Here is a 21208-nt window from a genome sequence, read left to right as displayed (position 1 = left end):
GCCAGGACTGGAAACCACCCAAGGCTCTCCAACATGGTACACAAACATGGTACACACCATGTCCCGAGAGTGTCCTAAACCCTGTGCCCAAACCCCTGTCCCAAATTCATTTCTTGATCTCTTTTTTACTTTCCTTTTTAGATTCTGTAAGGACGCCTTATACTTGCTAGCATTCCAAACACCTGAAATGGTCAGCCTTAGGAATTCCCCATATCATGCATTCTCGCTCCCTAGGTGACTGACTGTATCATCCTTGGGCAAACAATCCCAGAGCCTGACGGGATCTGCTGAATCTGGTGCACAGAATGGAGCTGTCCAGGGGTTAGATTCTCTCAAATTATAGTTTACATTAGTTTCATCTGCACTTTCCCCTAGGGTTTAATTTGATTAATGCCTGAGATAATGGCTAAACAAAGAGAATGCCTAACGTTTTAATGAAGAAAACTAAATGAAGTACAACTAGCTGCGTTCAGGAGCTTCCTCTACTTTCTTAGTCCTTGGTCTTTGAGCTAAGCATTTGAAGAGCTCATCTTCACTGTTTAAAGACACACACACACACATCATTAAAAGTATCAACCAAGTTTATTAACCTTACCCAAGATAGAAATAAAAACTTCTACTATGCGGGCCAGAGAAAAGAAGTTTGAGTCCTGCCTGCAGAAAAGAGGTTTGAGTCCTGGCTGCTCCACTACCAATCCAACAGTAGAGGATGTCCTTGGGCCCCTGCATCAGTGTAGGAGACCCAGGAGAAGCTTCTGGTTCCTGGCTTCGAATCAGCTCAGTTCTAGATGTTGCTACCATTTTGGGGAGTAAACCAGTGGATATAAGATTTCTTTCTCTACATGTTTCTCTCTGTGTGTGTGTAACTGCCTTTCTAATAAAGATAAATAATCTTTAAAAAATGCTACTATGGCCAACAAGGCCATATGCCATCTGGTCCCAGCTCACAAATTCATGAACCTCCTCAGCTGTCACTCATTCTGCTCTGGTCATACTGGCCGTTTTGACTTCCTTGGCCATGCCAGGCACTCTCTTCCTTAGGAGATGTAGCTCTGGCTGTTCCCTTTGCCAGCTCTGCTTTTCCCTAGACATCTATTACTTGTTTCCTATGTTTAAGCCTCTGCTTAAGTGACACTTCCCCAGGACCAGCAAGCTTGTCTTCCTGCTTTCAGTTTTATTATCTTCCTGATACTTCTGTCTACCTGTGTTCACACAGACCTATTTGTCTGTCTCCTCTACTTTACACACATTTAACTGTAGGATTCTTTTTTTTTTAAAGACTTATTTATTTATTTATTTGAAAAACAAGAAAGGGGTAGAGGGAGAGAGAGAGAAGAGCAAGAGAAAAAAAGAGAAACAGAGAGTATCTTCCGTCAATCTACTGGTTCACTCCCCAAATGGCCACAACAGCCAGGTCTAGCTCAGACCAAAGGCACAGGTGTCAGGAACTCCAGCCAGGTCTCCCACATAAGTGACAGGGGTCTAAGTACTTGGTTCATCATACACTGCCTTCCCAGGAACATGAATTGGGAGCTGGGTTGGGAGCAAAGTAGCTGAGACTGAACCAGCACTCAGATATGGGCTGTGGTTCAGTTTAGCCTGCTGAACCACACTATAAACCTTGGGGTAGAACTCCTGATCAGCTTCATCCTCTGTGCTCCTAGCCTACAGCCTACCCTTTGGAGGCACTTCCAGCAACACATAGAATGAATGGATAGATGAATAAGAGGGTTATAGATGTCACTAACACAATTAACAGGGTTCACTGTCTGCACCCCGTTTTCCTGTTAGCATAGGACCCTGCCAGTGTTTGCCCGTTGGACTCACCTGGCTGCCAGAGCCACAGGTTTCCGGGGGGTGTAGATGTTCTGCACTGTGGGGATGGTCTCTGTCAAAGGCCTCAGGGTCACAGCTGGGATCAGCGGGGAGGACTGGCCAGGACAGCACTGTAACTTACTGTCTCTAAAGTCTGCCTGGAGACGAAACAGAAGAGAGGAGATCAATCTCAATTTGGGCCTCATTTTCACTCTGTCAGTTGCTGCCTTGGCCCTACTCTATAGCTCATGTTATTTTTTTTTAATACCAGCTAAAATCAATTGCCATTTTAAGTGATCCTGACTTTGTGCCAGACTCTACGCCAAGCATTTTACATCTATCACCTCTTGGCAGCCTTTTAACGTAGCGATCATATTTCTCCACATCCTAGACATCTTCTGTGAGTGATGCATCATTCTTACAGGTGCCTTGCAAGAAGAAGAATGTGGTCATCCTAACACTCTCATGTCCACTATGGTAAGAAGCTGCCAGGGACAGGTGGGTTGAGAAGAGCACATGTCAGAGCCACCCTCATGGGAATGGACAACGAAGTTCAGAGAGGTTTAGCAACCCCAGGTCACACAATCAAATGTTTACATTAGATTCAGAATCAGAGCTGTTGTCTCTATAACTGGTCTCTGCTTATTTGTAGATCCTGTTTATTTTTTTTTAAAGATTTATTTTTATTATTATTTTTTTATTGGAAAGGCGGATATACAGAGAAGAGAGACAGAGAGGAAGATCTTCCGTCCGATGATTCACTCCCCAAGTGAGCGCAACGGGCCGATACTATGCCCATCCGAAGCCAGGAGCCTCTTCCGGGTCTCCCATGTGGGTGCAGGGTCCCAAAGCTTTGGGCCGTCCTCGACTGCTTTCCCAGGCCACAGGCAGGGAGCTGGAAGGGAAGCGGGGCTGCCGGGATTAGAACCGGCGCCCATAAGGGATCCTGGGCGTGCTAGGCGAGGACCTTTAACCACTTGCGCCACCGTGCCGGGCCCGGTCTCTGCTTATTTGTTTAGAAATTGGTGTTTCTTTTTCCATCCAGATCATTTCCATTTTGCTTTAGGGACTGTGAAGAACAGTCAGACTGTACCTGAGCAATGAGAGCTGCAACCCAAGATTTATATGAACAACAGTTAGAGAGAGAGAGAGAGAGAGAATCTTTCATCTGTTGGTTCACTGCCTAAATGGTTGCAAAGGCCAAAGCTGGACCAGGCTGAAGCCAGAAGCTTCTTCCATGTTTCCACATGGGTTTTGGGGCCCAGACTGTTGGGTTGTCTTCTGTTGCTTTGCCAGGTACATTAGCACAGAGCTGGATCAGAAGTGGAGTAGCTGGGACTTGAATCAGTGCCATATATAGTGTGCTGGCATCATAAGCGGTGGCTTAACAAAATATGCCTCAGTACTGGTCCCTGCAGCCCACACTCTCCAGTAGGCAGCTGGTGAGTAGGTCCAGAGGGCACCTGCATGCCTTCAGACCAGTGTGCAAGCTCAGGCTGAGTAGCTGGATGCTCAAGAGCTGGTCCATCCATTCACCCTGAGGTCCCTCCTGGGTCAGAGCTTTTCCATCGCCATTATGCTCTTGCTTTCCAATTTCTTGAGGATCTCTGCAGAAAGAGAGATTGGGCCTGAAGGATCCCAAGTGTGAAGTGATCAGAAGGAAAGAATGAATAGGAGGATTATGGATATCACCAACATCATGAGCCTCCAGTCCTTGCCTTGTTTCTCTGTTACCAGGGGTAGCAAGAGTACCTCCAGTGGCAACAACTAACTTCAGCCCAGCCCTTCTGGCCAGTGTTCCTGGAGGATGTGACAGCGACAGCAGCAGGGTCTTCCATGGCAGCAATGGCACGAGCCTCCAACAGAGGCTTCTCCCGTGTCCTTTTCAGACTTATGATGTAGCTGTCATCACTTTCCCTTCTGTGTGGAAGTCAAGGTGGGTGCTACCTGACTGCTTCCTGCTGTAAGCAATATGAGGGCATCTTCCTCCTTGAATTGCAGGACATCAAGGGCCCTGGCTACTGTGACAGCTTCCCTTTAAGTTATGCTGGGGACCATGGACTACACTGGATAGACCACCAGCTGGATAGCATGGAAAGGAGCCATACGTGGTCTTTTTAATAGGTCTTTGTATTGGTCTATTTTTATATATTTGAAGTAATTAAACAGAGAGAGAATGAGAGACCTTTCATATTTTGGTTCACTCCCTACATGCCCACAATACCCAAAAGAGCCTACATGGGTAGCAGCCACCCAAGTACTAAAGACACAATCTGTTGCTTCCCAGGTTACATACACACCACCAGAAAGCTGGATTTGAAATAGGGGCCAGACTCAAACCCAGGTCCTCTGGTTTGGGGTAACAGTGTCACAAGGAGCTTAACCTGCGGCATCACATTGCTCAGCCCTAAAATTGGTCTTTTTCACTTTTGAGACAGTTGTTTCCAAAGTATGGTTCCCAGGTTAGTACCGGCCTTATCTTATCAGGCTGGTATCCAACCAAATAACCCAACAAAATCCAAGCAATGCTTCAGGTCCCACTAAAATGTTGCAGCGAGCATATCTGAGGGTAAAGGTCTACCAGAGTGAGAATTTAATGTGATCTCCAGATGATTCTGGCATACAGGAAAGTTCCAGAATTAGTTCACAGTAGACAGCCTCATATGGAGAGGGTATAATTTATTGTCAAAACAAAGTAAAATGTACTATTTCTTTCATAAGAAAGCTTAGGTGATGTATGAAAGTAGATGAATGAATTCCATAATTCTTTAATGTTACCAAGTTATATTTTCTTCTGGCATTTTATATGCAGCTTTTACTTAATAGCCTTTTGATACCAGTAGCTAAATTTGATTTTCCCACTGGTTCTTGACCCTGAACTCCAAGAAACTTATCACACAGCTTTATAACAAGACTTCGGTGACTTGATGTGTGGTTACCTTCTTAGTGCTTCTATTCCTACAGAGGAAGGGCTGTCCTTCCTCAGGTCCCATGGTAATCACCGGAAACATCAAGATCAAGTTGAGTATCCTTATGCAAAACTTCTGGGAACTGTTCTGAATTTTGAACTTCTCCTGACTTAGAAATATGTACATACAGTCAATGAAATATCATAGGATAGGACACAGAAACACAAAAACTATATTGGCTTTATGTTACCTTACAAATATCACTTTGGGTAATTTTGTATAATATTTTTATTTTACTTTTTAAAAAAATATTTATTTGTTTGAAAGGAGGTATAATGACAGAGAGAAAAAAATTCTATCTGCTAGTTTTCTTGCTAAATGACTGCAACAGCCACATCTGGGACAGGCTGGAGTCAGGCGCCAGAAACACGGACCTGCTCTCCCACAGGGTAACAGGACCCAAGAATCTGGGTCATCTGTTGCCTTCTCAGGTGCACCAGCAGGAAGTTGGATCAGAACTGGCACTCATCGACCTGGCATGGTAGCCTATTGGCTAAAGTCATCATTTTGCATCCGTTGGGATCCCATGAGGACACTGGGTCGTGTCCTGGCTGTTCTACTTCCCATCCAGCTCCTTGATTGTGGCCTGGAAAAGCAGTTGAGAATGGCCCAAAGCCTTGGGACCCTGCACCCATATGGGTAAGCCAGAAGAAGCTCCTGGCACCTGGCTTCGGATCAGCTTAGCTTTGGCCATTGTGGCCACTTGGGGAGTGAACCAGCAGATGGAAGATCTTTCTGTAAATCTACCTTGCCAATAAAAATAAAAATAAATAAATCTTTTTTAATTTAAAAATTAGCATTTATTATGAGATGTTGGAATCACAAGAAACTGCATTACAAAGCTATTTTTAGTGAACCTGTGTTTTGACTGGGACAGTAAGTCCAGGTGTGGAATTTCCCACTTGTGACATCAGAGATCAAAAAGTTTATAATTTTGCAGTGTTTTATATTTTTGATTTAGTGATGTCCATTCTTTTTTTCTTAAGATTTATTTATTTATATTGGAAAGGCAGATCAGATATATGGGAAAAAGGTGAGGATTTAGCCACTGATCCATTGTGCCATGCCCAGGGATGCTGGAGCTGAGCCAAACTCAAGCTAGGAGCCAGGAACACCTTCCAGGTCTCCCGCATGGGTGCAGGATTCCAAGGCTTTGAGCTGTCCTCGACTGCTTTCCCAGGCTACAAGCATGGAGTTGGATAGAAAGTGGGATTGCTGGGATTAGAATCGGTGCCCATATGGAATCCTGGCACACGCAAGATGAGGACTTTATCTATTATGCTACCATGCTGGGCTGCTCCATAACATTTCTTTAAAAAAAAAGATGTACTTATTTTTTATTGGAAAGGTGGATATACAGAGAGGACAGAGAGGAAGACCCTCCATCAAATGGTTCATTCCCCAGGAGGCCGCAATGGCTAGAGCTGAGTCAATCCTAAACCAGAAGCCTCCTTTGGATCTCCCACTCAGGTGCAGAGTCCCAAAGTCTTGGGTCATCCTCGACTGCTTTCCCAGGCCACAGGCAGGGAGATGGATGGGAACTGGAGCCTCTGGGATAAGAACCAGCATCCATACGGGATCTTGGCGCATTCAAGGTGAGGACCCTAACCACTATGCTATTGCACCGGGTCCCTCTATATCATTTCTTTGAGAGCAGGGCTGTTGAAAAGTTTCTATTGCTGAGAAACTCAAGCCACTTTTTGTATTATACACCTGCCCTTACAAGGAGAATTGGCCTGACCTGAAAGGTAATGATGCCCCAAAACCTGATTATCTTCAGGTCTCTGCTTCAATGTCGCCTCCAGGGAGCCTTCCCAGCCTGTCAGCATGTTATCATGTACTCAGCAGGGGCAGTTTGCCATGGAGTGCTCTCTCACATACTGTCATGCAGCAGTGATGTGTGCTGCTTGCATGTATCTCTGGCTCACGGTTCCCAGGCATACACGAGTTCTCTGCTTCTTCCCCTCCCCCTTGAAGTTAGGTATGACTGTGAGTCTTGCTTAGGCCAACGGGGCATGAACCAAGGTGCTGTGCTTTATATCCATGGACAGATTCAGGAGCCACTATACAATCTTCTTCCACTGTCACTGTGATTAACAATGTTCCACATGACAGGCAGTGGCCTCCTAAGTCCAGGGCCCAGGGACAGGACAACACAGAACAGGGCCCTCAATTCATCTGTGACAGCCTCATGTGAGCGGAGGATCTAAGTTCAGCTTTAAATCATGGGGTTAGCTAAATCCCATCGGATCCGACAGCTGGGTAAGACATTCTTCCACTGCTTTGGTGTCAAGTGGGTGGAGGTTGGGCTTTTCTTTTTGGAAAAAGAGGGAAATTTGCCCTGATGATGTAAAAATAATAGAGGGTAAGGGTGCTGGGCCCTTCATAGGTGTCATGGAGTGACTTGTACTCCAAGTGCGAAGAACAAGTCGGCTGCACTTAACAAAGTCCTTAAAGAAGCAGTCAAACCTGATCACCCATCTTTTGAGCATTTGTTGAATTGTGGCATTGTGGTATAGCAAGTAAAGCTCCTATCTGAGAAGTTGGCATCCCACATAGGTGCTGGTTAAAGTCTCAGCTGCTCCACTTCTGATCCAGCTTACTGCTAATGTGTCTAAGAAAGCCATGAAGGATGGCCTAAAAGCTTGGGCCCTTGCACCCACATGGAACACCTAGAAGAAGCTACTGGCCTCAGCCTAGCCTGGTCCACTGTATCCACGTGGAGAGTGAACCAGTAGATGGAAGAACTATTTCTCCCTGTTACTCTTACTGGGACAAATCAGGTACCAGAAGGACATACATAGAACAGCAAAAGGAATTTGGGATAGAAAATTTCCCTGAGGTACCGGTGTTGGGACCCAGCTTAATTCAGGTTAATTCACTGTTGCAAGGCTAGCATCCTATATCGGAGTGCTAGTTCAATTCCTGAACGTTCTGTGTTCAATCCAGCCCCTTCCAACCACATGGGAGACCCAGATGGAGTTCTGGATTCCTGTGGCCATTTGTGGGGTGCTCTTCTTCAGGCTCTATGTCACTCTGCCTTCCAAATATGCAAATAAATAAATCAATCTTACAAGGAAAAAGAAAACTGCCACGAATGAGGCAGATGTCCTTGTCTAGATGCACCAAAGCAATCAGATGAGTGATAGCAGAGATCAGGCCAATACACCAACTAGGAACTGGTCTCAGGATTGATCAAGGAGCCCAGCTGTTGAAACCGGGTCCAAGGTTAATGCCAGATTAACTGCTAGAATCCTCCGGAACTGCTAATTTTCCCATGACTGGGCCAGGATAGGTCTGCCAGGCTGCGGAGAGGCCAAGCCTGTCACAAGTTCAAGTGACTTGACTGCTGTGTGAAAGACAAGAGAACATTGTGCATAGGGGTGAGGAGGTTGGGAGGCCTAGGGGCAAGGGCTTGGCACCTGCCACCATTAAGTTGTCAGTAACTCCCTAGGCACCACCTCCGCTCTGGTCTTCTCAGTGACAGAATGGAGAACCAACTGCTCATTTGCTGTTTCTGCCTGCATGTTTCAAAGGCATTTCTAATGCATGGCGATCATAAGCGAACTTAACCACTCTCCCAATCCAGCCTCCTACTGTGTTCTGCAAGCTCGAAACCTCTGAGCCATTTGGGCACCTCCCTCTCCCTCAGCCCATCTATTCTGTTAGTAACCTCCTGGGTTCCTTCCCCCCTCCACACTTACGTCTGCATCTACTAATAAAATCGCTCTAGGTCTGTTCTCCTAGCTTTCCAGGAGACAGACCCAGGGACTCTGCGTCCACTCTGTCTGAATCCAACTGTTGACCTACTGTGGTCACAGGGATCTTTTCCAAATGCCCTTGCCCTTCACATTACATCTTACTTAGATTCCTTCAAAGGCTTTCCATGGCTTTTCAGGGGAAAGAGGATTCTTCCTGCGGCTTCCAAGGCTAGGGTGGTATTGCCTCCATCTGTGTCCTGCTCCTTCTCTTCTACCTCATGCCCTTGCTCTCTGCATCCTCCCACTGGCTACCCTTTTTAGTGGTGACCCCTCCTGCCCCAGGACTCTGGCCCATGCTGTTCCCTCTGTCCATTTCAGCTGTCTTTGAGCCTCTCTTGCTCAGCTGCCCAAAGTCCCAGCATGGTTTCTGACACTGGCTTCCTGTTCCATTTTGGTCCCTGCCCCCCCCCCCCCCCAGATTTTGGAAAGAGCTCCCCTGAATGTTTCAGAGTCCTGCCAAGGCTGGGCAGGAGGCCAGTGTGTCCCACCACAGCCAACAGAGGGAAGTGGAGTGGAGCTTCCAGCTGGGGAACTGGGTCCAGCAAAACTGCAGGGAGCCGGATGAGCGTCAGGGCAATAGCATTTAATATCCTGGCATAGCCCCTCTGTGGTTCTTCCCTCTCCTTTGTAAAAGCCAAGGACTACAAGTAGCTCAGTGCCCCAGAACTGGACAGGTCTAGGAATCTGTTTTTCCCTCTGCCTGGACTGCTGGACACCTTCCCCCTCTGTAGCCTAAATCAACCACTGCTCACTCCTCACCCCACCCCTTCTCTATGTGGCTGAAGCCACTTCAGGGAGCTACCATCATGAAGTTCATGAGACTGCCTGGGGGCACGCTGCACATCCTCCAGACAGGCAGCAACCCTTTGGAGGGACCCCAGGGACCCTCTGGTAGTATGAATTGCAGACTCTATCTTCTGGACACAAGCAGGGTGAAACAAACGTGGAGAGGACCCTGAGCTCTCTACCTCCTCTGCTACAGCAGCTCATTGTACAGTCAGCTTCTGCATAGGCATGTGTGTAGAGTTGAGCAGCTGAAAATGAGCAGGAAAATTACTGAAGATTCCTGTAGCACAGAGGAGGAAATTACATAACACTTACAAGCATTTAACCAGTTTGCAGGGGTGGGCATTTAGCCTAGCTGTTAAGGCACCCAAGTCCCACATAGAGTACCTGGGTTTGAGTCCCAGCTCTGGCTTCTGACTCCAGCTTTGTGATAATGCCATGAAGACTCAAGCAATCCTGTCACTCACTGGGAGACCTGCATGGAGTACCTGGCCTCTAGTTCTGGCTTTGCTCAGGTTAGGGGGTTTGGGAAATGAACCAGTGGCGAGAAACTCTGTCTTTGTCTTGCTACTTCTTAAAAAAAAACTTTAAAAATATATATTTTGTGGAGTTTCAGGTAGCTGCCCCAGCAAGTCACAGAGCAGCAGCAACCTGAGGCCAGTGGTCAGGACAACCATCCCTGTCCATGAGACCCTTGTGTCTCCAGCACTGAGGGAGGAACACACCGCACCCACAGCTGTAGGAGGGCCTGTGGCCAGGTAGGCACTTTCAAATGAAAAGAGTTATGTACTTATTTTGAGAGAGTTAGAGAAAGAGGTTAAAGGAGAGACACAGAGAAAGAGAGAGAGAGAGCAAGATCTTCCATCCAGCAGATCACTCCACCAAGGGCTGTAATGGCCAGGTCTGAGCCAGGCGAAAATCAGGGACCAGGAGGTTCACTCGGTCTCACGTGTGGGTGGTAGAAGCCCAAAGACCTTGGCCATCTTCCACTGCATCTTCCCCAGGCCATCATCAGGGAGCTCCATCAGAAGTGGGGCATCTGGAACACCAGCCGGAGTCCACATGGGATGCTGGTGTCACAAGCAGCATTGTAAATCACTACACCACCAGGCCAGCTCCTCCTGGTCCCTTTTGATCTATGCCTAAGCAGAGTATGAGGAAGATACTCTTATCACTCTTTCCACTTTGAATAAGAGGAGGCTGGTGCTGAGAGACTGTTGTCAAGGCACAGACTCAAAGTTTGTGACTCAAGGGGTTTAACCACTGCCTGCAATCCCAGCATTCCATATGGGCAAAAGTCCCAACTGTTCCACTTCTGACCCAGCTCCCTGCTAATGTGTCCAGGAAATCCAAATGCTTGGTCCCCTGCACCCACATGGGAGACCCAGATGAAGTTCCTGGCTTCGGTCAGCTTGGTCCAGCCCTAGATGATGTAGCCATTTAGGGAATGGACCAGGAAATGGAAGCTCTCTCTTCCTCTGTCTCTGTAACTCTGCCTTTCAAATTAATAAGTAAGTCTTTTTAAAAAAGAAAGGAAAAGAAATGGCACCCATGCATCCAAGGAGAACTAAAAATAGATTTTCAGCAAATATGTACATATGTATGCTCACACCAATCCTATTACAGCAAAATGGCAAAGGTGACAAACTCCAAACACCTGCCAATATCTGAATGGGTCAAGGAACAATACCAAACACACATATCAGATTCCTATTCCACTATCAAAAGGAGTGCTGTGATGCTGAGAAACACCAGATTACATGCTCTAGGACCAAATGAATCCAGAGACAGAACACAACTTGGTAGTTCCCAAGGGCTAGGGGCAGGGAAGAAGTGGGGAGAAACTGCTTAATGGCTACAGGGTTTTCTATAGGACAGATAAAAATGGGCCTAGGTAACAGTAGTCACTGCATCACCCTGTGAATATATTCCACGTCACTGAGTCAGTACTGAAAAATGATCCATAGGATGTAAACCTCATCTCAGTAAGAGAAAACAAACATTATCCCTGCTCCTTCCCAACGTCACAGAGCTCCACAGGAGCTCTTGGCATCGCTGTGGACATGCCTCTGGAAGATCGTCCTTGGGGACAGCGTCTGGAAAGGCATACCGTTTCCCGGGTCTACTTACGGTAAACTGTGGTCCTGTAAAAGGGTCAGGAAACGAGTTCCCTGGGTCGACCGGGAATGCTTTTATCTTCAAAACAAGAGAAAGACAAAGAGGTCAGTCTGTGTTGGCAGTTCCTGGCAGTGCACCTTTAAAACGAAGTGCAAGAACTGAGGGCAACACCTGGTCCTTCATTACTCTGTAAGGACATACCCGGAGGATCTCTGAGCAGCTGGAGGGTTGCAAGTCAGCGGGGCACCTATACTGACCTTGCTCTGGAACACTCATCACTTGGTCTTTCAGGTCTTTGACGTGTTCTGGATGCTGGGCCTACACCTAACAGCCAGCGCCCTGACCTCTGGGTGGGGATCAAAGGCAGCCGGAGCTGTCCGGGTGGCTGCTGAGGCTGAGAGGTGGCTGAGAGGTTACAGCCCAGGCCACAGTCCATGACAATGGGCTGGGCATACTAAGCCCAAAGTGCTGCTGTCTTATCATAGGATCCCCTGGAATAGATGGGAACCTTGGGGCACCTGTGGGAGTGACAGAGCTCCTGTCCTAGGGCCTTTGCGAGTAGAATGTTGGGACATTACCAGCACTGAGCTGCTCTGAAGGAGGCCCCAGCCTGATTGCCCATGTGACAACTTCACGACAACCATGAAGTCCCTTAGCTCTGACTCCTTGCACATTAGTCATATAGTCTTTGATTTCCTGGAGACATGGGGACATGAAAGGGTGTATATTTCAAATCAATATACCAGCAGGCATGGCAGGGAGTTAATGGGATGAACCTAACAACTCTGGCACTAGCTTTGTCTGCAGCTCCTGGGCACAGAGCCTGCACACCTGCTGGTGAACACACTGTGTTACTGCAGGCAGGAGGCCAGCCCTGCCCAGGAGCAGCAGCCCAGGAGTAGATCTCACAGGATCTTGTCTGTAGACCCTGGGTGGCTCTTTGGTGCCTTTGAGCTGCTCTAAGGGGAAGGTAGGGCTGAGGAAGGGCACGAACTCCAGACACAAATCAGTGGAGGTTTTCTGAGTGTTAGGGGCGATAATGTCTTTGCCGTGTGAACCAAGATGTCCAACTCAATCCCGATCTTCTTTCCCCAGATCCCTTTGGTCTCTTCAAACACCTCAAAATTCCCCAGCATGGACTCTGGGCTGCTTTAAGACTCTGATGGGCGGAGGCCTCTCAAGGTGAAGTCTTGTGGTCCATTCTCCTCCCATTGCCCAGCAGGTCAATGTGATATCCAGAGACCCCAGTGTCATAGTGAGAAACAACCCAGAGATAGGACCCTCAGACCAGCATGGTCCAGGAGACGACACTGGTTTATTACTGCTGTCTATCAAAGAAATGAGACAGTTATTAACCTCACACAACTATTTCATACCTGCTGTAAATACAAACCATTGATTTCTGCGGTATGTTCTGTACTGCCTAAGCCATGATCAAGCACATTGTCAGTTGTCTGATGGTCCTGTCATCTGGCACTGCCATATTATAGGGTCAACAAAACTCAAGGTGCAAAACATAGCCCAATAGGGACAAGCCTCTGAAAATAACATCCCTGATGCCAAAACCTAGTTGTATTCTCCCAAACAGTGACACCAAGTCCACGCCCCGTGAGAAAGAAGAAACTGTACGTGGAGGAACAGTCACTGAGTGGATACAGTCATAAAGGATGTGGTGATAAGAACCAGAGAGAACAATGCGGCGTTGAGTAAAAAGGAAAAATGGTAGATTATAGGGAACTATGACTTAACAACTACATAAAATGATGAAGATATATGAATAAATAGAAATGTGCAAAAATGGAAAAAGAGAGAGATCATGCCAGATTGGGATCATGGGTGATTCACATTTTTGGGCATCACTCGTGTCATCCTCATATACAGCAGAAGCTATTTTCAACAGAAATGATTCTTAAGAGTTCACCAGCTGAGCACCACAATATATATGAGTGTTTATTTCTGAGAAGAACATCTAGGTTTATCCAAATTCTAGAAAAACAAATGCTTCCTGTGCTTGAGACACAGAGCCCAAGTGGGACCAGGGCCAGCTGGCCTCCAGCTCTGCATCCAGCTCAATCAGTAAGGCTCAGGCTCCTGGCTTCCATCTCAAGGGGTGAGCGCTGGGGGTTGCTGCCCGTCTCACCTGTCCTGGCCAGGCCCCTCTCCCTGCCAGGTACCTACCAGCCTCGTTTTGATTGGAGGGTACATGAAAACTCCAGTGGTCTCTTCCTTCATGGGGAGAGAGAGTGGAGGAGAACAGCGAGAGTGGGCACAGTGGGGGTTGCTGGCGGGCTCTGCCTGCTCACGAGGAGAGGAGAGAAGGGGAGGAGGAAGTGGTGGAGAAGATAAGGGAGGGAAAGGAGAGAAAGATAGTACAGTGCAAGACAGCTCTGGCAATGCCAGACTTTTCTCCAGCCAGCCTTGCCCACAGCCTCCTTCTAGCCTCTGGCCAACTAGCTTCTTGTCCCACCCTCTGCCCACGCTCTCATCCTCCTCTCTGGCCCTCCTTGATCTCCCCCACTAGCAGAACAACGCACTAAACCCCCATGCCCAGGACTGAAGGGAAGGGGCTGTCTCCTGTGACACAGGAGACAGCTACACAGGCCTGGGAGTGGCTCCTGGTGCATGGCTAGGGTTCTAAAGCATGGTTCAGGCGAAGCTAGGAGGGCAGCTGGGATAACTCAAGTGATAGCAACCACGAGTGCAACACACAGAGAGGCCCCACATTCAAGAGCACTTGCTTTCCATGCCCAGCGCCCACCTATGCTCTGCTAGAGGCCAACCACTGTGGCGGGCAGGAGCTGTTGGGAGAGACATATGAGGGGAAGACGCAGAGCCTGGAGTCTCATTGACCTGTCAGGGTTTTTGGGTTACCTGTGTGCAGGACACCCCCATCTCTTGCACCTAGCATCTCAGATGGGCACGGGACACCTCACTGCTCAGCTGTGTGATAGCAAGCATGGAGCAAACAGAGGATCGAACATCACTTGGGATTCCAGTTCCCATGGCAGCCCCGAGCAGTGCCATGCGCCCAGCAGGGGTCCCAAAGCTGTACTGGTGCAGATGAGCTTGGTGAACAAAGACAGCATGATGCCAGGACACAGAGTGGCTGTCGGGGTTTGTCTTAGCTTCAGGGATAGACCATTCACCCCAGAGAATACACACATCTTTTGAATTTAAGAGCGTTTCCATCAAGAGTTGGCATCATCTTGCTGGTAACAGTAAAATGCAGCCTCTGGGCTAAGCTTCATTGAAAAATGATCAAGAAAATTGCAAGCCTCTTTGGCCTCTTCAAATTGCTCTCATTCTGTCCTCTTGACAATTGCACAGTGCTGGATGATTTCCAAAGGCCTGCTACCATCATCATCTCATGCTGATCTGCCCTGTGGCCTGATTTTATCATTCAAAGTATGTGTGTGTGTGTGTGTGTGTGTGTGTGTGTGTGTGTACTCACACACAATTACTTTTGCAAAATCCAAATCTTGATCCTGTGTTTCTAAATCCATTCTTGGGACATGAGGGAGTCTATGAAAGCCCTGGAGCTACACTTTACCAACCGACTGAGGAAGCTCCCACTGATCTCTCTGGCCCCCAAGATTAGTTCCTAGAACTGTCCCAGTGGAACTGCACTCCTGCCAGAATCAGCTGCTGCAGCCAGCCCAGGTCACAAGGCCTTTTCCCTTGCCTGCTAACAGCAGGCACTCTATGTGTTTGCAAAGAAAATAAAAGTTGAAAGTGACCAAGAAACACGGTCCTATTGCTTAGAGGCCATACTGGGACCAGAACCATGGTGTCTTAATTGAGGATTGTAATGAATGACTCCAAGCTTTGCTTAAGCCTGGACTTCTTTGGTCAATGCTGATCCTGACATACCAGCATCTCTGACCTTTTGAAATATGCAGCTGCATGAACGGAATTAGAAGAACGTCATCAGGGCTCCCAACACCACTGACTCTCAGCCAATATGAAGGGAATAAGACTGACCATTCTAATATTTGAAATATCATTTTATTTTTCTCTTGGTATTTCCTTTCCTCCTTGGGTCTTTCCCACATTTAGGCAGTTAAGTTCTACAGACACTTGGCTTCTGAATTTCAAAACTGGGACTCTTTGGGGGTGGGAGTGGGGACACACAGCCTTTCATGGTGTAAGCAAACTTAGGCAAACTGTCATAGGTATTTGAGAATGTAAATGTGTGGAGAAAAGTCAGATGCCGAGAGAAGGGATGGACATTAGAGAGCACTGAGCCAGCATGTCCCATGCCCTTTCTCCATGGGCTGAGGTTGGGAAACAAGGGCTAAAGAGATACAGGACCAGTGGTCCCTGACCCCCCATCCAGGCAAGCCCCAGGACAGAAAGGCATCCATCAGGCAGACTTACGGATATCTCAGGACAGTAATTTCCACCCACCCAAAATGGCCATGAAAGAAGTGTCCTAGATGCAGCAGCAAACAGATGCCAGCATGTACTAGCAGACTTCTCTCCACCCTCCTGCATCCTGTGGATGTAAATGGAACCACAGAGAAACAGAGAAGCCCTATGATTTGACTCAAGGTTAAGCATCAGCTATCCTGGTAGAATGAGGTTTGAAATTAAAACTAAGCAATTGAGCCAGATTGGAAGGCACTTCCTCTGACGCCCATCAATGGCCCGTTCCTGTGTCCAGTAAGCCTTTTGTTGACCAGGTCTATGCCTTCCCTGCCACCTGAACTCTTGATCGACATGCCATGGCTCAGAATGAAGCTGGGTTCTATCAGTTCCACTCTGCAATGAGGTGAGTGGATGGTCAAGTATGAGAGTCAGAGAGGAACATGTCCCAGAGAGAGAGTCAAGATCAAAGAAGGCTTGAGTGAGGGGCTGGCATGATAGCTCAATTGGCTAATCTTCAACCTGAACGTGTCAACATGCTCTGGCAGTTCCACTGACATCCAGCTCCTTGTTTGTGGCCTGGGAAAGCAGTGGAGGATGACTCAAAGCCTTGGGTCCTTGCACCTACATGGGAAACTCAGAAGAAGCCCCTGGCTCCTGGCTTCAGACTAGCCCAGCTCCAGCTGTGGCAGTCATTTAGGGAGGGAGTGAACCAGCAAACGAAAGATTTTTGTTCTGTCTCCTTTCTGTAAATCTGCATTTCCAATTGTATTTTTAAAAAGAAGGCATGAGTATCTAGGGTATATGTTACTTGGGGGAGGAAGGCTGGCTTGGAAAACCTGGAGTTTGGGGCAGGCTTCTGCCTCCTGTGAGGTTAGAAGTATTAATGCACAGACATGCCCTCCAACCAACTGTCCTTACTCTGCCACCCCAAGCATGTGCTCACGCAAACCTCAAAAGTGAACTCCAAGTCGGGAGCAGGCACTGTGTTGATGCCTTTGTTTTCCTGTCTTCTCCTCACATGCTTCCCCGCTCCACCTCAGGACGAAATTTTGGTCTGCTCAGATCTGAGCCCTGTGATGCCTGCTCTGCGAACAGGCAGACAGCACACTGCACAGGCTGTGAGGCTTACTCAACTGAGCTGCAGAACATGACAGGAGCAGTCTGGAGAAGAAAGGGTTTGGGTCAAGGAGCAGGGTCGAGATGCAACACAGAGCTGCAAAGAGTGGAGAGTTTGTGAAGACACAAACGTGTCCATGAAGACACGTGAGAGGCCAGAGAAAAAGCAGTGGAGGGGCTGGTGCCAACACCACACACAGAGACAGGACCACAAGAGGGAGTCACAAGACTCCTACACATTCTGCTAGTGTCATGAGGAAGGCTGGTGAGAGGCAAGAACATCCATTCCCAATCCCATCTCTCCAGGGCCAGCCCAAGGAGCCAAGGCAGCAAGGACTGCCTCAGGAGTCTCAGCCTGTAGTGAGCAGGGGGCTGGAGACCAGTTGTAACCCTGGGAGTGACTGCACAGGAGACATGTGGTGCCGGGGTTGGGGTAGAGGTGGCAGTGGCCTGTGTGACATGTGTCACCTAGGAAGCCAGTCACTGTTGCCCTGAGGAATGCTGCTCCCTCTTCTGAAGAACAGTCCTGGTGGGGAAGACCCAGGGAGAATGGCTAGGGGCTAAGGGCAGGGAGTATGTGACAAAGGGGCCAGGCAGTGCTGAGCCCAGATCTTGCAGAGCAAGACACCTGAGCACCTCCCACTGCTATGCCTGCCGTGGGCGCTCTGGGCACCCGATATTGGCTGGTGGCTTGAGATGACCCCACAGCTCAGGTCAGGGACTGGGTAGCTTCACCAGAGAGATGTTGTGGATGGGGGAAGACAGACATTCCAACTTGGTCATCTGCCATTGAGAAAGGTACCGGGGCAGCAGTCAAGAGCTGGAGTTCTAGTCCTTACTCTAACACACACTTGTTTTCTGAGCTGAGAACGAGCGCCTGGGCCCATTTGGGCCTTAGCTTTCCATCTGTGCAGGACTAGGAGAGATAGTCCCAAGATGCTACTACAGCTTATAGGTCAGTCCACACAGGTGAGGAAGTTCTGGTCACACAAGAGGGGGTGGTGCCCCTGCCTCATCTGGTTCCAGCTCCTTCCTGAGGTGGTCAAGAAGCTCCCTGCAGCCTTCACCTACTGTTGCCCAGGACACTAACTTCAGAAGCGGGCACAGCTAACTGCTGCCTGTAGGCTTCCTAGTCCCAGGCACTGAGTCCACTCCCTCCCTGGCTGTCCCAACTAAGAGATGACAGGGCTGTTGGTTGCATTCCCATGACACTGAGAGAAGAAGGAAGGAGGGGACCAGAGAGAGATGCAGATGACTTGAGTGTACTCTTTCTTTCTAGAATCTCCTACACTCGTGGAAATAGGTTTTGGGAGGACAATAGTGTCAGAGCCAGTGATGCCAAGGAAAGTTCACAGTGCAATGAACTCTTGCTAAAAAAAAAAACCACTGTTCAGGCAGTGCCTCAAGACAAGAGGTGCTTTGGACCTGGGAACATAGATGCACTGTGAGCTGCAGCTGTGAAGTGCGGGTAGTTGTGTCTGGTACTTGAGCCACCCCATACCTAGACAGTGCAGCTCCTTGAACTCTATTTCAGAGCTAAGTCCAATCCACACAGAGCTGCAGGTGAGCCATCCTGGGAGAGGGAGGAGCCTCCAGGTGCAGGCAGAGACCAGCTTGTCACTTGGTAGGCATCTGCACCTTCTATCAGGGACCTCTGTATCCCTGCCGTGTGTGCTGCTTCCTTGTAGCCTCAATCTGCTACTTTCAACGCAAGGATAATTTGACACTAAAAATCATTAACTCTACAAACTGGGTCTAAGCACTGTTGGCCCTAAAGGAATCTCCTCCTCATGCCTGTCAAAGCCACCATGTGTTTGTGTGTGAGTGTGCATGTGCATGATATAAACTGACATTCATTGTCAGCTCCATCAGACCCACTAATCAATACTTGGTACTTTGTTCATGCTGCACTCTACACATAACACCTTGCTTCATTCTTCCTTCACCTGGCAAACTTCTATTCATACTTTACAACCCTCGTTCCAGGAGCCTTCCTTTTTGCAGTATCCCCAAACAAGATTAGACACTGGGTCTCACAGCAGTAGCAATCAGTGTAGCTTCTTATGGCATCCTCAGCAACAAAGGAGGGGCTTCAAGAAGTTCTGGAAAATGTACATCATGAAAGAACTATGCATGGATTTCGGGGGGGGGGTTGGCACCAAAATACATTTGCTTTTTAATTCCATTTCCCATAAGCTTTTGGAAGTGCCTTTACACTGTAGCAGCCGAGAGCTGCTCGTGAGCCTCACCCAGTGAGACAGATTCTCCAGTGGCTCCTCTTCCAGACACGCCTCTTCAGCTGAGTTCTGCAGCTCAGCTTTTGCCTTGCGCCTTCAGAGTCCCTCAGGTTGCATCCTAGTAGCTCTTGGGTCCTCAGGGCCGGTGCAGCATTGAGGATAGACTAGACTCCTCAAACTGATGCTCAGAATTCCCTCTCCTACAGAAAGCCTCCTTGGGAAAGGAGAAGCTCAGCTGAGAGGGCACAGCAACCTGAGTCCCTGCCCTTTCTTTTATCACCCCAATGTGGGGAATGTTTTCAGATACTGCTTTCCCCCTCCCAATAGTGACAAGTTTCCTAAAGAAAAAGCTGCATGTTGCCCAGTCTAGTGCGGAATGCACTAGGAGAGGAGCCAGAACACCCAGGCTCCAGCTCCAGCTCAGAGCTTGTGGGACCAGGCCCCTCTGGGGCTCAGTTCCCCATCTGTGCAAAGGGGAACAGCCTGGTGTTTCTGAGTCTTCTTAGGCAGGTAAGGAGGGCCCTTCCACTTGTCAAGCATCTTGGCCACCTGAACAACAAACAGGCCATGAAGAACAATACTCCAACATTGGGAGGGTGTGACTCTGCAAGCTGCCATAGCAGGGTCACCTGGCTGTCCCCAGACGCAGATCCAAAAGTAAATGCTCTCAGATGGCACCAATTTCTGGGTGACTCAATCACATCCTCAAGTCACTTGGCCAGACACAGGAATGAGCCCTAAAACCTGAGCAGTCTCTACAAGGTGTTTCACAACTCCTTCCCATGCACCATGCTCGTCTTCCAGCAAATGGCCCCTTTTGGCCTCTCTCCAGTATCTTCTGTGTAGCTCTCCCTATGTTCTTGGCTATTTATCAACCTAATTTCTCCTCCAACCTCCACTTGCCCTCTCTACTCCTAGGGCCTAGCATGTGGCAGTTGCACAGTCAACTCCTGGGAAATAGTTTTTGACTTGGTTCACATTTGGATTCACAGCCCAAAGTTGTGGGCCACAATTTCTGCTCACAAACATATCAGGGTAAGCCTGCCAAAGACACAATCAAGTTTGCCTCTTTCACCTAATTATATTTACACTACTGCACACATATTTGCAGTATTTTCTTTTCTCAACCTCTGCCCCTCTTTTGTGATCCTAGTAAGCACTCCTGTGGGACAGACAGGGTAAGCAATGGCATCTTTGTTTTGTATGAGATGTGGTGGTAGCCATTCAATGATCAGGATCTTAAACAGGGAGGCTGAGATTACAGAAGGGGTTGATCCTCCAGAAGGGGTTCAGGGGTTCTCCTCTGCAGGAGTCCTTAAGAGGGGACCTGAAAGCAGGGATGGATGATGGTGGGAATGGTAGAAGGCACGAGAGACCTGGGAAGCTGAGATGTGGCCTTGAATCTGCACTACAGACTGAACAGATGGCTGGAAGCAACAGCAAGAGATGGCCCATGGGAGGGCATGCAGGGCCCAGGCCAGGAAGCCAAGAAGCTAAGACACAAGCACGGAGGAGACCTGTGACACCTGAGCACCAGCAGACAGGTGTAGGCTAAGCCCCTGTAGCAGAGGCAAGGGCTCTGATGGACGCAGGGACCCATGGAGCCCGATCCTTCTGGGAAAGCAAATCCCTGCACCTCCAGGACAAGAGGAAGAGCCTTCCCAACAGCAGTGTCCACCTCTGTCCATCCATCCCACTGCCAAGAGGTTTCTATGATTTGTGGCTTTTCTGGTTTTAGCAAAATAGGAAGTTTACCAGAGGCGTGGCTTCTGTGAAATCCATCAGAAGGTCACCTGGCTCCAAGGTAAAGGCACTGCCTCGGTGAGAGGGGCTCTACGAAGGCAGACAAAACACCCCTGGTTAGTGGCGGATCTGGATGGACAATGGAAGTTACCACAAAGGACAGGTGTTCCCCACCTCTCTTCTACACCATTTCTAACCCTCCTTAGGGTGCCAATCCCTCCTGGGGACTTTCCTGCTTAGTAGCATGCAACGAGTAGAGGGCATGGGCATTTCTAGCAGTTTGGAGCCAGTATCC

At 48.5% G+C, this 21208-nt stretch overlaps 1 protein-coding gene across 3 annotated transcripts in view; it reads right to left on the bottom strand.

Moving 5' to 3' along the window:
- The window catches only part of EPB41L4B (erythrocyte membrane protein band 4.1 like 4B), a 128985-nt gene that overhangs the window by 558 nt on the left and 107219 nt on the right, over nucleotides 1-21208 (bottom strand). For 2 of the 3 annotated variants that reach the window (XM_040963530.1, XM_040963531.1), the window contains exons 22-24: nucleotides 20926-21003; nucleotides 11462-11527; nucleotides 1828-1973 (exon numbers count right to left, since the gene is read on the bottom strand). In XM_040963530.1, coding sequence (XP_040819464.1) covers nucleotides 1828-1973; nucleotides 11462-11527; nucleotides 20926-21003 — 290 coding nt within the window. Of the gene's footprint in view, nucleotides 1-1827; nucleotides 1974-11461; nucleotides 11528-13627; nucleotides 13745-20925; nucleotides 21004-21208 lie in introns of all 3 variants that reach the window. The other variant, XM_040963529.1, reaches the window with a different exon arrangement.

The sequence above is a fragment of the Ochotona curzoniae genome, unplaced genomic scaffold (genome assembly GCF_017591425.1).
Source record: "Ochotona curzoniae isolate NIBS_2020 unplaced genomic scaffold, NIBS_Ocur_1.0 scaffold_3208, whole genome shotgun sequence".
Lineage (NCBI taxonomy): Eukaryota > Metazoa > Chordata > Mammalia > Lagomorpha > Ochotonidae > Ochotona > Ochotona curzoniae.
This window is presented reverse-complemented; position numbering and strand designations above follow the sequence as displayed.